General features: G+C 36.6%; 1 protein-coding gene across 9 annotated transcripts in view; it reads left to right on the top strand.

Moving 5' to 3' along the window:
- The window catches only part of CDK8 (cyclin dependent kinase 8), a 79,411-nt gene that overhangs the window by 42,535 nt on the left and 21,135 nt on the right, over positions 1–15,741 (top strand). For 8 of the 9 annotated variants that reach the window (XR_009958550.1, XR_009958545.1, XM_062577120.1 and 5 more), the window contains one exon: positions 13,339–13,396. The exons of the other annotated variant lie outside the window; for it this stretch is intronic. Coding sequence is in view for 6 of the 8 variants with exons in the window: in XM_062577120.1 (XP_062433104.1) it covers positions 13,339–13,396 (58 nt within the window). In the remaining 2 variants the exon portion in view is untranslated. The remainder of the gene's footprint in view (positions 1–13,338; positions 13,397–15,741) is intronic. 9 annotated transcript variants of the gene reach the window in all.

The following is a 15,741-nucleotide window of genomic DNA, read 5'->3' as shown; positions in this document are numbered from 1 at the left end:
TTAGTCACTCTAGTGCTTTACAAAAACGTGGTCACTATTAGGAAAGAACCTGATAGTTAGGCCCATTATTGGAAAGAAGTAAAAATCTTTTACAAGCAGGTAGTCTTTGGCTCTATTTAAATATATATATACATATATATAAATAATAGACATTACTTCCTAAACTATTTTGTCATGACTTATTGGTGATTTGTTTTCAAAACAAAAAATCCTGAACTTGACCACTGCTTTGGTTGTCAGCTATTGTATTTTCTAAGATTTTTGATTTCAAAGCATTTCTCATCATATGAATATATGCTTTCGTGAGGTTGTTCAAGTACACTGTCCAGTAGAACTTTTTTCTTTGTTAGGTAATAACTTATGCTCTTCTATAAGTCCTAATTTATTATAATTCTAAGTATTGTGTGGTTAAAGTAGCATTATCTAGTGTTTCTTAATGCTGCTCTTTAAGGGACCATGACTACTTTCTTTCCTGCTTTTTTGAATGTTTTCTTTTTGTCTTAGATTAAACTTTGAAATCTGTCATGAGAATGGTCAGAATTGACTGTACAAATAAGTATTCCATGCTCATGTCAGTGACTTTCCTTTAAAAAAATAAAACAAAAACAATACCTCAGAGCTCTTCTTTCCTTCTTTAAAGACCAACTCTGCAAATTAGATTGATTTGACTTTTTCTTGGGCATTGTTATAAATTCTTAGTTCAGTAATGTTCATCAACTTTGTGCAAATGTAAATTTGAAGCTATAAATGTACAATGCGTTGTAGCAATATTACCAGCAACATTACCAGCTGCTGGAGGAACAACATAGCTAGGCACAAGCAGTCTAGGAGGTTTCTGGAGAGCATCGATGGTAACTTTTTGACACAGGTGGTGGAGGAGCCAACAAGGAGAGGTGTGCTGCTGAATGTTGCACTAACCAACAAAGAAGGGCTGGTGGGAGGAGCGAAGGTTGGGGGCAGCCCTGGCTGCTGTGACCATGAGATGGTAGAGGTCAGGATCCTGTTGGAGGAGGGAGAGCAATAAGTAGCAGCGCAACCCTGGGCTTCAGGAGAGCAAATTTTGGCCTTTTCAGGGACTTATTTGGAATAATTTCATGGGATAGGGTCCTAGCAGGAGGGGAGGTCCTAGAGAGCTGGTTAATATTCAGGGATCACTTCCTGCAAGCTCAAGAGCAGTGCATCCCAGTGTACAGGAAACTGAACAAGGTGGGCAGGAGACCTACATGGATGAATAAGGAGCATCTGGCTAACTCGGACAGAAGAAGGAAGTGTACAAAAGATGGAAGCAGGGGCAGGCCACAGGGGAGCATTATAGGAACGTGGTCTGAGTATGCAGAGATGTGGTCTGTGATTCTGTGACTAGGAAGGCCCATTTGGAACTGAATCTGGCAAGGGATGTCAGGGACAGCAGGAAGGGTTGCTTTAATACATCAGTAACAAAAGGAAGACTGGGGAGAATGTGTGCTGTGTAACCATCAGATGCCTTATAGACACAAGACCAGTGAATAGGGAATTAAAATATAAATGAAATTACGTGCTCATTAATGGTGTGGCTAAGATTTGTGAGGCTACTGTCATTTACCTTTTGATCTTTAATATTTATTTAGTGAGATACTTCTCACTATTATCTGCTGCAGACCTGTAATACACAAGAAGCAAAGCTGCTAGAATTCTTTCTTTTTTCCTGACACTGTGTTGTTGTAGACCAACAGTTTGTAACCTGTGATCCCAGACAATTTAGCAGATAATGAATGATCTTACTGTTGCAAAGAGGAGCTGCAAATCTGAGGCTAAAAGCAACTTGTAGTTTTCTTCCTATGGTTATAAATGCTGTTGTGAAGACTAATGCTGTTGTGTTCTCCCTTCTCCTTCCCCTGTAGCCCTTCAAGTGCTAGAGGGAATATTTAAGGACTGATCTTCAGAAACACAGACTTCATGTTTACCTTGTAAGATAGGAAACAGAAGAAGGCTTTTCAGTATTTTCAGAACTAATGTCACTGTATTGGCTTCAATGTCTTTGTTCAGTGGAATATACATTTATTATTAAGGAGTTTGGAAAGGTTTACACAAATTTTGTTGCATGGGAAGATACTGGAGCTTCTTGTGAAAGTTTGTTTTTTAATTATCTGAATAGCTTGAAGTTCCTATTAGTGGCTCTTTGACAAATGAAAATTGCTTCATGAAATGTTTTAAAATGTACTATTCTTTTATCAGCTACCCCAAATTGTCGGATGAGTAAGGGATCCCATCACTTCATATGTGTGAAACTTGGTGTTTTTAATCAGTCAATTGTGAATGCATTTAGCAATTATTGCAGCCATCTCAGAGTCCATTTAAACTGTCTTCACAAACACCTCAGAGGAGAAAATAAGTTGCTTCCAAAAGGAATGTGCATTAAAACTCATGCTTAGTTCATACTGAGATGCATTGCAAAAAATGGAGGAAGAGAGGCAGAAGAAGTATGTAGCAGCTTTGGATGAGGAGTATGTACAGGAAGATGGTCAGATGATCGTACTCTTCCCCGCGCAGCTGTAGTCCATTTTTCTGAGTATTTAATTCTATGCTGTCATCATAACAACAACAAAAGAAGATTCGGAAGTTGTATATTTCAGAATTACTTTTTTTTTTTTTCTGAAGTGTTTAAAGCAATTGCTGTCAGAAAATATTCTACTGTCTTCTAGTCTCAGTAGGTGAAAGTTTATGAACTTTGCAAGGAAGCTATTCTAGCAAGAATAGTTACTCTAATGTTCTGTTTTGGATTTCTGTACTTTCTCCAAGAAAGGTAGGATGACACCTGTGCAGAACTAGCCTTCTTCATGTAAAGCAGGCTCATTCCTCAAGATCCTATATGGTCAGATTTGTGTTTGGTAAAATATTTCTCCTACCACCTTTTTAAAGCTTAGAAATATTTTGACTTTTCTTAGTTCCAGGGCATGTAGGCAGACTTAAACTGAAGTAAAATGATGTATTGAGAATTATGTAGATACAATAAAGGTAATTTATTGAAGGATATCGTGTAATGTATGTGAGGATTTTTAAATTTAGTTTAAATCTTATATACTTGTTTAATAGCAAAAATCCTGCCTAAATTAGTTAAGAATTTTCACAAAGGTTTACTTGTTTTCCTTTAATCTATTCTGAACATATTGTGGTAATGTAGTTCTTTAAGTTATTTGGTTGGATCAGAACTAGTGACTCAGCTCTAGTAGAACTGATTAAATAAAACACACTTATTTTAGCTGAGTTGTTTAGTTCCTTTTTATAGGGCTCTTCCGTAATTAAAAATACTAAAAATTTTAAAAATTTACCTTCAGAAAGGAAAAAAAAATGTTTCTTTTTGTGGAGGAAAATCAAATGTAGCTTCACTTTACTAAAATAAATAAGAAAAGCAATTAAAGTGCACTAAGCTGAAGTTTAATAGACTGGCAGTATCTTGAACTACATCTTTATGCTGGGGATCTTTCAATTTACTTTTTTTGTTCTTAAATGCTTTATCATAGTGATGTATGAAAGGCTATCCTATAGCTGCCTACCTTGGTGAAGCTGGTTGAAACTAATAGAATCTCTTGGGATGCAAAGCCGTAAACTGACGTGCAGACTATCCTAGATTTTTCCCTTCTGCAGTTTTAACTTTTTCTTTTATTACTAGAGCAGTTCTTTAATGTCACGGCTTTGCAAGATGTCTAGATACCAGATTGTCATACTGGAACAAAAAAAAATTTAAGACTAAAGCAACAAAGCTTTGGATTTTTTTATTAACTATTTTCCAGAATATATCAAGGGGAGTAATACATGTATTGGTATATGCACACTTTCTGAAACATAGCCAAATGGTCTTACGGCTTTGTTGCAGAGTAGTAGTAGGTAAACTGCTGAAATAACTTTCATATCCAGGTATCAAGTAAATACAAACAGAAATATGACTCTTACAGTGGAGGGCACTCTAGAAACTTCAGATCTCATTTGGAACTGCTCTTCTGTAATAAAGACAATAAGCTATAATAGCCAGACATCAAAGAGTTGTTAAAGCAGTTTTTGGCTCTGTTATGAGGCAGATATGAATAGAAAGAAAATGGACCAGAAAGTTCTTTGATCACTAATGTGTCTTTGGTGAAACAAGCTTGATCAATGAAGACCCTAGAGTATGATTTTGGCCGTCTTAGATGATCAATAAGAATGGGAAGTTGAAAGTTGTTTCCTCCTTGATTTGTAATGGAATCATGAGAACCAAAAGTGAAAAATTCTACCAAAAGATTGCTATTCTTTCTTTGATTTGCAGTTTATTTTTTTTAATAGTAAATAACCTGTTAAAAGTTGAGGGAAAGTTATTACTGGGTAAAATGCTGTCAAGAAACAAATTATTTAAAATACAGGAAATAGCCATAACAAGTGTTTCATCTGCATCCTGCTGAAGGAAGACAGTGAAGTGTCTGAATGATTTACACTCATCATCTAGAGCAAAAGATGACAAAATCACAAGTAGACAGTTTTGATTAGCCCTAAACCTCTGCAGTTTCACAGTAACTCATGAAAAATTAACCTTATAAGTTAGACTTACGTTATACAAATGCTCAGCTTCATCTAATTCACTCTCAGCATGAATGACACAGAACTTAATCTCTGGCATATTGTTGTTAATGTTATACTTTTGTGCATGAAGGTATTTAACAAGAAAGTGAGAACATAGCACAGACAAAACACTGGAGAGCTCACAGTAATATCTTGAATAGACTTTTCATCTTTTTTTTAGTTATTCTCATCCAGAATAGGAGAAATTATGTATTATCAATACAAGTAGAGCAATGCAGAGGTGATAAAAGTGCTATTTAAGTGGCAAAAAAACAGAGCTGTTAAGGAAAACAGCATGGGGTACCACAGTTGATTGTAAAAGAGTAAATAAGGCAATTTTTTTTGCATTGTATGAAAGCATGAGAAAGTGGGAGACTGCAGTACTACTGCATGCCTATCAACTTGTAGTAACTGCTTCAACAAAATAAATTTAAAACATTGGTACTCAATGTTTTTATTATGCATTCAAAACCATCATTTGTGAAATAGAATTCTAAATTAAAAAAGGAGGTGGGATTATATCCTGAATCACATAATATCTAAAACCAGTGACACTGCACAATCTCCTCCTGTATTTTATCCTACTCCTAACATGACTTCAGCAACTAGAGTTGTCTTCAGCTATGGCTAGAGCAATCACTCATATAGCAAAACACACACAGAATATATTTGTGCAAAACTGTTTGTTTTATTATTTATTGTTATTACATTTTGAATGATTTTTAACCATCTATGACATGTTAGTAGATTATTTTTTTCCTATAAAGTTAGTATAAAAATGTTTTTCTTTGTTATCCACATTTCCTTTCTTGGAGACTTTATACTGAATGTCACACCTTCTGTCTAGTCCAAATACCCATTTTGGGGGAGTGGGAAGGTGGACCTGAAAGAATTAATTATGTGTTTTCTTTCAACTTCAATTAAGATCAAAACAATTTAAAATCCTGCATATTAGTCTATGCATGGATTTTAATGTAATATATATATTACAGTAAATGAGTGAGAGTGGTTGAAAGAAATTCTTGGAGTTCGTTCAAAGTGCAAAAATAATAGTTAAGCCAACAGCTTTCATCAGGCTGAAACTAAGATAAAATATAGTGATAGTAACTAGCAGAAGGCTTCCCTGGCATAGATATGGCATCCGTACATCTTCTGTTTTGTCCAAATGCTTTTGGTACTTTGAAATTTTTTAAGCATGCGTGCTTTGATAATTTGGATTATGTTGTTAGCTGTTACTGGTAATTTTAAGAGCTCTGGTTTTAATGAGAATTTTATTTGAACACTTGAATCTGTTTGAAAACAATTGGTGGAACTACATCTCTGATAATGAGAGTTCTTCTTTAAAAGAAGATAATTAACTGCAAGTATTAGATTAAAATATGTATCTTCGATATTTTAATGTTTTTCAGAATTGTATAAGGAAATCTTTCATATTTAGATTTAATGCATGTTGGGTGTGTGAGACAAGTTCTGTGGAGCCATTGTTCTCGCTTGAATTCTGGTGTTTGAGGTTGTCTTTGCTGATAATTTATTTTAAGCCCAAATCAGTTAACAGATCTAAGTAAAATTAATGATTTTAGCTATATGTCCTCTAATTTTAATTAAAGGAAATAAAGTGACTGATGCTATCAGCTGAGTATGATAATACGGGCATTTTCATTGTGATAGAGGGCTATTTAGCATTGCAGTCGTCAGTCTTGTACAAAGTAGAAAGGTTTTTTGTATGTAGAGAATGAATTACTTTCTTTATCCACAAAATGTTAAAAAAATCAATTCTAATTGCTAAGAATGCAGTACGGAGCATCTCACATTGATATATTGCATTTAGCTTTAATAAGAAAATGTTTTTGTATGCATTATGGTTACTTGAAGATTAACAGAGTTGTGCACAAACTGATGTAGCTTAGGAAGCACAGACATTTTTTGGCCTACAGCTCATGAGACAGGATGAATTTCGCAAGGCTAGGTCAAAGCTAGTAGGTCTTTGCTGCGCATTTTTTCTTGTCACTGGACCTAGATAGGAAATGACTAATCACATTAATATTTTATATTTCTAAGTGTTTGTCACAAAAAGTGCTCTTCCAAATAGTTCATTAACTTCAGACAGATAAACCCTTGCTCTTTTCTTTCAAAACAGTTTTGTTCTTTTCCATGAATTATAAACTTCACAGCAAGAGATTTTTAACTTAATTGTACTGCAAGCTTCTCAAACACTTGCTCACAGCTAAAGAAATTGAATTTATGTGCAATTGTGGGGTTGTGCATTTGAATCTGTTCCTGTACTGCTTGATATAGTACCTTGAAGCCAAATTGTAAAAATGTCTTTAATTCAAAATCTTAGCAGAACCATTGTTGAGGCTATGATTACAAAAGCAAAATAGTTTAAGGATAAAAGCAGTTTGCACAGTATTACTCTTTTTAAATAAAACATGCTTTTTTTGATGAGAGGAGGTATTACACTGTTTTCAATTTCTTTTGGCTCACCAAAGATAAAAATTGCTGTGAGTTTTGAAAAGTCATTAAGGATGCACAAATGTTAGTTGTCAACAGAAGTCTCTGCCATAAGTCATCCAATCACTGTGACCCCTCTACCGAGAAATGTTTTAGTGCCTGAAATTTTAAGTGATTTTTAAGAGAAATTTTACAACTGATGGATAGATGAGGGGAGTGGATGTTTACCTTGACTTCAGCAAGGCTTTCGACACTGTCTCCCATAACATCCTCATAGGTAAGCTCAGGAAGTGTGGGTTAGATGAGTGGACAGTGAGGTGGATTGAGAACTGGCTGAAAGGCAGAGCTCAGGGGGTTCTCAGCAGTGGTGTGGAGTCCAGTTGGCTAGTGGCTAGTGGCGTTCCCCCAGGGCTCAGTACTGGGTCCAGTCTTGTTCAGCTTCTTCATCAATGACCTGGATGAGGGGACAGAGTGCCTCCTCAGCAAGTTTGCTGATGAAACCAAGCTGGGAGGAGTGGCTGACACACCTGAGGGCTGTGCTGCCATGCAGAGAGACCTGGACAGGCTGGAGAGTTGGGCGGAGAGGAACCTCGTGAGGTTCAACAAGGGCAAGTGCAGAGTCCAGCACCTAGGGAAAAATAACCTAGGCACTAGTATAAGCTGGGGGCTGACCTTCTGGAGAGCAGCTCTGCAGAGAAGGACCTGGGAGTGCTGGTGGATGAGAAGTTGACTACGAGCCAGCAATGTGCCTTCGTAGCCAGGAAGGCCAATGGTATCCCGGGCTGCGTTAGGAGCCTCAGCCCTGGGGAGGCCTCATCTCAAGGACTGTGTCCAGTTCTGGGCTCCCCACTACAACAGAGACATGGAGCTACGAAGGGCTACGAAGATTGTCAGAGGGCTGGATCATCTGCCCTATGAGGAATGTTTGCGAGAGCTGGGCCTGTTCAGCCTGGGGAAGAGAAGCCTGAGGGGGGATCTTATCAATGTCTACAAATGCCTGGTGGGGGAGGGAGGAGGTCAAGATGACGGGGCTGGACTCTTTTCAGTGGTGCCAAGTGATAGGATAAGAGGCCAAAGGCACAAACTGAACCCCGTGAAGGGGAATTTTTTCACTGTAAGAGTGATTGGTTGCCCAGAGAGGTGATGGAGTCTCCTCTCTGGAGATATTCAGGGCCTGCCTGGATGCAACCCTGTCTAACATGCTGCTCTAGGTGACCTTGCTTGAGCAGGGAGGTTGGACTAGATGATCTCCAGAGGTTCCTTCCAACCTCAACCATTCTGTGATTCTGTGAAGTGTGAGATTTTCCAAATGAAAATTAAGTTAGGATGATACTACAGCCTTACAAAAAAGATTTAAAAGGTGCATATTTATTCTTTTTAGAAATATACCCCAAACTGCTTCAGTTAATCAGTGGCGAAAAGGTAGCATCTACACTACAATACCATAGATAATTCATAGGAATTTTGGTTACTGTGTTGATAGACGTATTTAAAACTAACTTCTTGTTTCCGTTCAGAAGCAACCTAAAAGCCAAAAATCTGTGAAGTAATCGTTCCTACAGGCCTTGTTTTATATTGAAAGTAACAACTAACAAAGGTCACAATGGCTAAGCTTTCCAAAAATTCTGCATTTTTTCCCCTCATTGCTTTGATGAGTGAAATTTATTGCAAGAAAGAATCAACAGAACACCTTCCATGGAGCAAGAAAAAAGTGAACAGTCCTGTGATTTCTAGTCACTTTTTGTGTGTATGTAACATAAGTAATCATCTCCCACTCTTAGGAATAATTTGCTACAAGCAATGAGAGTGCTGTCTTTTTTGATGTAGGAGTTGTTACATCTCATCAGTTTGTGTAATTATCATGTTGTTTGTCTTTAAAACAGACTTCGTTTTCGAGGATAAACGTTTTGAGTTTCCCCTCTGAATGAACACAGACATTTTGAATCTGTTTTAAGAAGCAGTATGAGAGTGGAGTATTTGTTCAAACAGAAGAACATGAAAAAAAAAAAAAGTAGTAGTCCTGCAGAAAAGTTGCAAAGTGGCTCATAACCTTGACATGAATCAATAGCATTACCAAGCTAGACAAAAAACAGATATCACACTGGGATGTAAAAGCTGGAGAACATTGTGGAAGGCATGTAATAAAATCCTTTGTATTTGGCATTAGTGAAGTCTCAGCAGGTATACTGTGTGCAATCTGGAGCATCTAGTTCAAACAAGTAGGTGGTCCTCGGGTAGAACAGCTAGAGGGAAGCAACAGGAGTGATCCTACATCTAGCAAAAATAACCTGCTAGGAAACACTGAGCAGAAAAGCATTCTCTTAATCTAGATAGTAGGACCGAAAAGAGATGTAGATCTTGAAACATGCAATGAAATTGCTGCAGTGAAGGAATGGTTGTGTGGTCTCTCTGCTGACATATAAGAGAAGAGGCTGTTGGTGTGACTTCATTCGTTGTGTTAGAAGTGAAGGGAAGACACTTCAATGAAAGAGTGAAACACTCTGGGAAGTTGCCTGGGAAGATTGTACAACATCCCTCATCAGACGCTTTAGGATCAGGGTAAACAGACGCAAGTGACACGGATGGGATGGATCATGTGTTAGGACAGGCAGATGGAAAATGATGACTACCTGAAGTTCTTCATAGCTCTATGAATCTGTCTGTGCACCCTCTGTTTATTTTAGTGTCTGTTTGAAACTCACCTGTTTCTTAGGATTTCTAAGCACTTTTGCAAATAACGATTTAAATAAAAACATACAAGAATTCAGTGAGCGTCTTCTTTTTTTCTTAGTAGTAGAGATTTAAGGCACCAGATTGGGATTTGTCTAGAAATGAGACAGGAAGTTTCACAACTCCAGATTTAGGACAAAATATGGTTCAGTGCTATGCCTTGCTTACAAGGCTATTCTCCTGTGAGAATGAACTATTTCTCTAAGGCTAAGGTGGGATTTTTGAGTTTTTTTTTTTTTTTCTGTTCTAGGTAGGTATCACAAAGGTGTTTTGTTAGTCTCTGTGGAGTACTCAGCTGTGCATGCTGAGGGGGTCTGTTCACATTCAATTTAAGTTATAGATCTTAACAGCTTTCTCATTTGCATTTGTCTGGCATGAGCAAATTGTTTTACTTGAAGGCAACAATAAATATGCCTCTACTAGAACAAAAACAAGTGCTTTAAAAAATCATATATTAACAGTTATTTTAAAGTGTTTGCTGTTTCAAAATACTGTTTCTTTTCAGAATACAATATAAAAAATACTAAGTGTTCTTTCACTACTTAACCCAAGTAGTTTTAATAAGAGCTTTTTACACTTTTGTTTTCTCTGGATTATACAGTTTAAACTGAAGTTTGACTAGATTTCGCCTTTCTAAAGTTTTTTTAATTCTTCTTTGCAAATAAATACATACATTTCTAAAATGCACTTAGTTACCCAAAGAGACAAATTTGGATGGTTGCATTTTTTTCCCCCTTCCCTCTAGTTAGTGGACTGAGACAAAGCTATACAACAAAAACTCCTGACCCAAATTTTGACTTCTGTTAGTGCACTTAAATGTGCTTTTAGTGAGTCCTGAAAATGTTTTAGAAACACTGATACTGTCAGTAGTAGTATTTTCTGGTAGATATTCCCCTTTAGGAATTAAATATTGATTAACGATCACATTTTGGAAAATTCTTTCAATTAGTGATGATCTTTCAGACTACTAATGCCATGATTTTAGCAATGGAAACCTTCAAATTTTTAGTGTTTTTAATATAGCCTTTCATTGTGATGTTGTACCTCTTTACATTGATGTGATTCCTGTGATGCATAAATGTTGTCAATAGGAAGACTTTTGTTTTAAACAGTACTTTTTCAGTAAGGGGACTTTCAGTCTAGAAAGAGATGAACTTTTGTGAATGGTTATGCAAGACTAGCTGTTGTATTTTTGTATCTTATGGCTTTAGAAGATTCCTGCAAGGGATTCTAAGTTGTCCATGTTTTAAAAACTTTTCTGTAAATTCAGAGAGAAAAAGGTTGAGTATGTACGAATCAAGTTGTTGCTACATACTGTGCCAACCAATACTGTCTCATCTCTTTGTGCACTCTCTTCTCATCCATAGCTATCTCGTATTTTGGCTAGAAGATCTTTGGGGCAGGAATTGTTACCCAATGCTGTGCTGATTAATAATGGGGGCCTTTGTGTGAATGTGGCTCCTTGTCCCTATCAAAACTCACAGTAAAATAATTTAAAGTAAAGCATAATGAGGATGTTATAAGCATTTCTATAATAAGCATTATCAACTTGGGAAAATGCAGGTATAAAACTGTACTTTAAATCAATAAAGGATTTATCTGAATCCTTTTAGAACCTGTGTATCATATTGTTAACCTCTCCTACCTTGTACAAAAAATATTAATTAAGCATGTAGTTTACTAACATCCTCAATGTATTGAACCAGCTTTCATAAGCTGTGTGCATATTTTCTCTTTGGATCACAGTATAGCAACAGAACGGTTTGTGTGGTGATATCATGCATTTGCATACTTAGCAGTTTGAATGGCTTTATACTTCAACATTAACTCTGAATATGGAGGTTCATGCTGCTTGATTATTTCTAGGACTATTCTAAAACCGATCAGAATTTGATGCTTTGTGAGCTGTGTGCCCACATCTTGCAGTTTTCATTGGTGAAGTGATACTCGCATGGTGCGTATGCCTTTACTGAAAAGAAAAAAAAGGGGGGAGAGGGGAATGACAAATTTTTGTGCATTTTGACTGATCTTATACAGTGAAAGTTTGATCTATTGAGTTGTTATTGCTGTTGGTTCTGGGGTATATCTTACCTCCTTCAGTACAGTCAAGGTATGACGTTTTCTTCTGTCTTTAATTTGTTCTCAGAGAAAAGATGCAGCACCTCAGATTTCTTTTACGTACTTTGTAAGTGGATTGTTTGCTTTCAGAAACCCATGTTGGAGCTTTTCATAAGCAGTAGTAATTAAGTTTCTCAAGACAATTCTTTGTTGGATTTATTTTTTGCAACTTGTTTTGTATTATATGCATTACTACAAGATCAGTCTCAAGCTGTGGTCTTAAGTCTTTTTAAATATGTTTGTACTGCAACCTAGTAGATCTAGTTCTCTTAGTACTTCCAATTTTCCCAGAATACTTGTTTGGTAAATTACTCTTTGTACTTAGGCAATCTCGAGATTTATTACATGAACATCCAGGTAGCTTAAACTGTGTTGCTGGAGTATTTTTTTTTTCTTCAGTTTAAACTGGGGGAGCAAAGTTAGAGCTGTAATGCAGTTATTAAGTTGCCTCTATTTTGTCCAAGAGTTATATATAGTATAAGTGGATATTTAAATCACCACATTACAAAAAAAAAAATAAAAAAATAAAAAAATAATCAAGTAAACTTTCAGCTTCGGTTTGTAATTCCTGACTCTTCTCTTCAAAATAAATAAGAAAGGACCACACGGTGAATCGAACTTAAGTTTTGAGGAATCTTTTCCTCTAACTGCAGAGGCAGAGATTTAATTACAAGAAATTAACTATTGGAGAGAATGGTGGAGAAAGTAGGAGGGGGGAACTGATTAAGACTGAGTGCTTATGTCTATAACCAGTTGAACTCTAGTTCATTTTTTTTAACTCACCTCAGTGAAAGAAAGAAAGAAAGAAAGAAGGAGATTTCTCAATATTTTGCCATCAAAATAATGGAGAGAAAAGCATGGAGACAATAATGCTAAGGTGATGCTTTCAAGTTTTGCAGCTGTCTGAATTGGTATACTCTTGCAAGGAGAAATAACTTAGTTGATGTTTCTCTCCAATATAAGATTATATGGTAATATTTAATCTGTATTTCAGGAATTTTCTTAATGTAATACGTGTCTGCAAACATGCCTAATGACTGTGGGCAAAACATGCCATAGAGATGCCTTCCTGTACCCCTGCTTTGCAGTGTGCTTAAGAGGGATGGGAAGGAGCAGTGAGAAGCAACAGGTCTGCCTCCTGTGGAATGGACCTAGGTCAATCTGAGTAGAAGTCTTGAAGGCTTGTGATTTCCTGCTCTTGCAGGTTAAGGACAGACACCACAGCAGCAGGTAGTCAGGGAACATAGTGCTGGAACATAGAAGCGCTGGAAAGAAGCGTTGAAGAGGATGTAGTAAGGGAAAGCCTGTGTCTAGGTACTTGCACAGTTTTATCGTTACATAGAAACTTGTCATTTTTATCAAAACAATTTTGTTTTAAAACTGGCAAAACAAACCTTAACTAACTTTTCAGAGACTAATGTTTAGGTTTATCTTGGTATATGTATTGTATATTTATTTTTTTTTCCACAGAAACCTGCTAATATTTTAGTTATGGGTGAAGGTCCTGAGCGAGGAAGAGTAAAAATTGGTATGTTTATATCTTTGATAAGTCCCAGCGTAGCATTTAAGTTAGAATGTTCTGAAGGTGCAGTTGTACCACGTGAAGTAGTTACTGTAATATTAGTATGTGCCTGGACACATTGTCTAAAAGCTATTTTCTTAGTGACTGGCTTCTTGATATGAGACCCACGCACCAGTTCTGATGATAATATGCTGTAGCCTCATCTATGAAAAGTGGAAAATGTCTTTATATTTTGTTTAAATGGGGAGTGTATGGGGGGTTGATGTAGGGGAAAAGATGAGAGCTAGCTAGGGGAAAAGGAGGAGAAAGAAATGGGAATTTAGTATTTCCTCCATTTACCCCTATAAAGTCATGACATTTTCTTGTTGCTACTTACAAAATCTAACTAGGGAACTATTCATTACTGCAAACTTTAAATTTTATAATGGAATCAAAGGTGGCATTTAGCCTACAAAATGTTCTTGAAAGGCTAGGTGGGTTCCTTGGAGATAAGCACAAGGGATCCTGAAGTCCAGAAAACACATTAATTCAGACAAAATATTTAGTAGGAACTAATGCTAAATGTTCAAAACGGAATGGAAAGGTAGGAAGAACCCAATACTTTCCCCACTATTCTAACATTTTCTGGTGGAAGTTACTGTTTACAGCGAGGGGATAATTTGAAGAACTTTAATTGCTTTAAATTAAAGTAAATAAATAGAAATTAACTGTAGTCTAACAGCAATAAGCTATTCCAGGATGTGCATTAATGTGGCAGTGCTTTGCCAGCAGCCTGCTGATGCACAGCCTATTTATATTTGTTACGGTACGCAGCCAGGTTTGGAAGCTTTTTTTAAAAGATAGTTCATCTTTTTCACTTCCCTCTGGCTTTCTTTTATGAGCGTATTCTTCTGCTTTGTTGCTCTGTATTCTTACTGTTTTGTTTATCTGAACTATACTGTTAATCATTAGTATACTAAGTAGGGGTAGGATTTTTGTGGAGTGTTCAATGCTGCTCTAGCTCTTCCCTCCCCTTTTGAAATTCAAGGAATAGGTAGGTCAGAGCTGAACACTTCTGCAGATCCTGCCCTGAAAGCTTTTAATACCCTTCTGCAGTTTAAGGTTGACAGCAGAGATTGCGGTCTTCTGTGTACAAAACAGGTACAAGGACAGCAGAAGCGAAAATTTCTTCCTATTACCTTACTCATAATGTAGTGGCTGCTTCCAAAACTGAGACCATAGGTCAGCCTCTGGGCACACTCAGTGTCAACTGTGGTGGTGATGTTTGCTGTAGGCAACTCTCTGTTAGTCTTTGCATATAGACCACCCATTTATTTCTTAACTGATAGTTTTGAATTAATTTGGGAATAACTTAGAGTACAACTAAATTTAGCCAGACTCTGTTAATGGACAGGTGAAAGATTCTGTATCGTACCACCAGTCCTCTGAGCCATCCGTTCCCGGGGAGAAGGGGAGGGAGACCCTGTATTGCTAAATGTGTTATCAAAATGTAGATTTTTATTTTTTTTCTTAAGATACTACCACAGCAGGAAAAGAATGCAGAAGTTATACCCATACCAAGAGCTTCCACTTTTCCAGTGTAACTAATTTTTCTAAAAAATACATAACTGGTATTTAACTTAAAATAATTTTTTAGACCTTTTGTGCCATTTTGAGTCATAAATTCACTTCTACAAACAATTTTCCTTTTCATAGATATTAGTGACATGATCATATCTTGAGTAATCTTGATATTTTAATGTAGAAAAATGTAAAATGTTTCATTTTTTAAATTCAATAAAACAATCTTAAATAGGAGTGCTTATGGAAAAAGAAAATTAAGATTGTGGAGTGAAGTTAGAGACCCACATTTACACTTCAAGTTTCCCTCAGCCTGTGAGCTTTAACATATAGTTCTTTTTCCCTCAGAATGATTACTGATCACGTTTCCTTTGAGTCTCTCTCCACATACATATATCCCTGCACCACAGATTCCCTGGCTTATGGGATTCTGGGAGTGGTGGGTAGGGACACTAATTTGGTGGGAGAGGTTGCATATTTTAGCCTGTGCCCATTTGGTCCTGTATCATTTGTATTGGTAGTTCAGACAGCTGTCTAGGAAAATGTATATTACAAATTCTAAAAAGTATTTTTTAATGATACAATCCCCAAAACAGAATTTTAAAATCATAGACTAAATGGTATTTAGTACTGGTATCTTGGTACTGGTAATACTTTTAGACAGAAAATTAAAGGGAGGGAGATACTATAGGTTTAGTTGCTCTCCCCACCCCACCCCCTTTTTTTCTTCCAAGTGTGAAGGAAATCTTGCTACAGCTAACTTCACGAGGAGGTAGCTGTTGTGCCATGTG

This window comes from Rhea pennata, chromosome 1 (assembly GCF_028389875.1).
Source record: "Rhea pennata isolate bPtePen1 chromosome 1, bPtePen1.pri, whole genome shotgun sequence".
Lineage (NCBI taxonomy): Eukaryota > Metazoa > Chordata > Aves > Rheiformes > Rheidae > Rhea > Rhea pennata.
The sequence above is the reverse complement of the archived record's forward strand: the minus strand, read 5'-3'. Positions and strand labels throughout refer to the sequence as shown.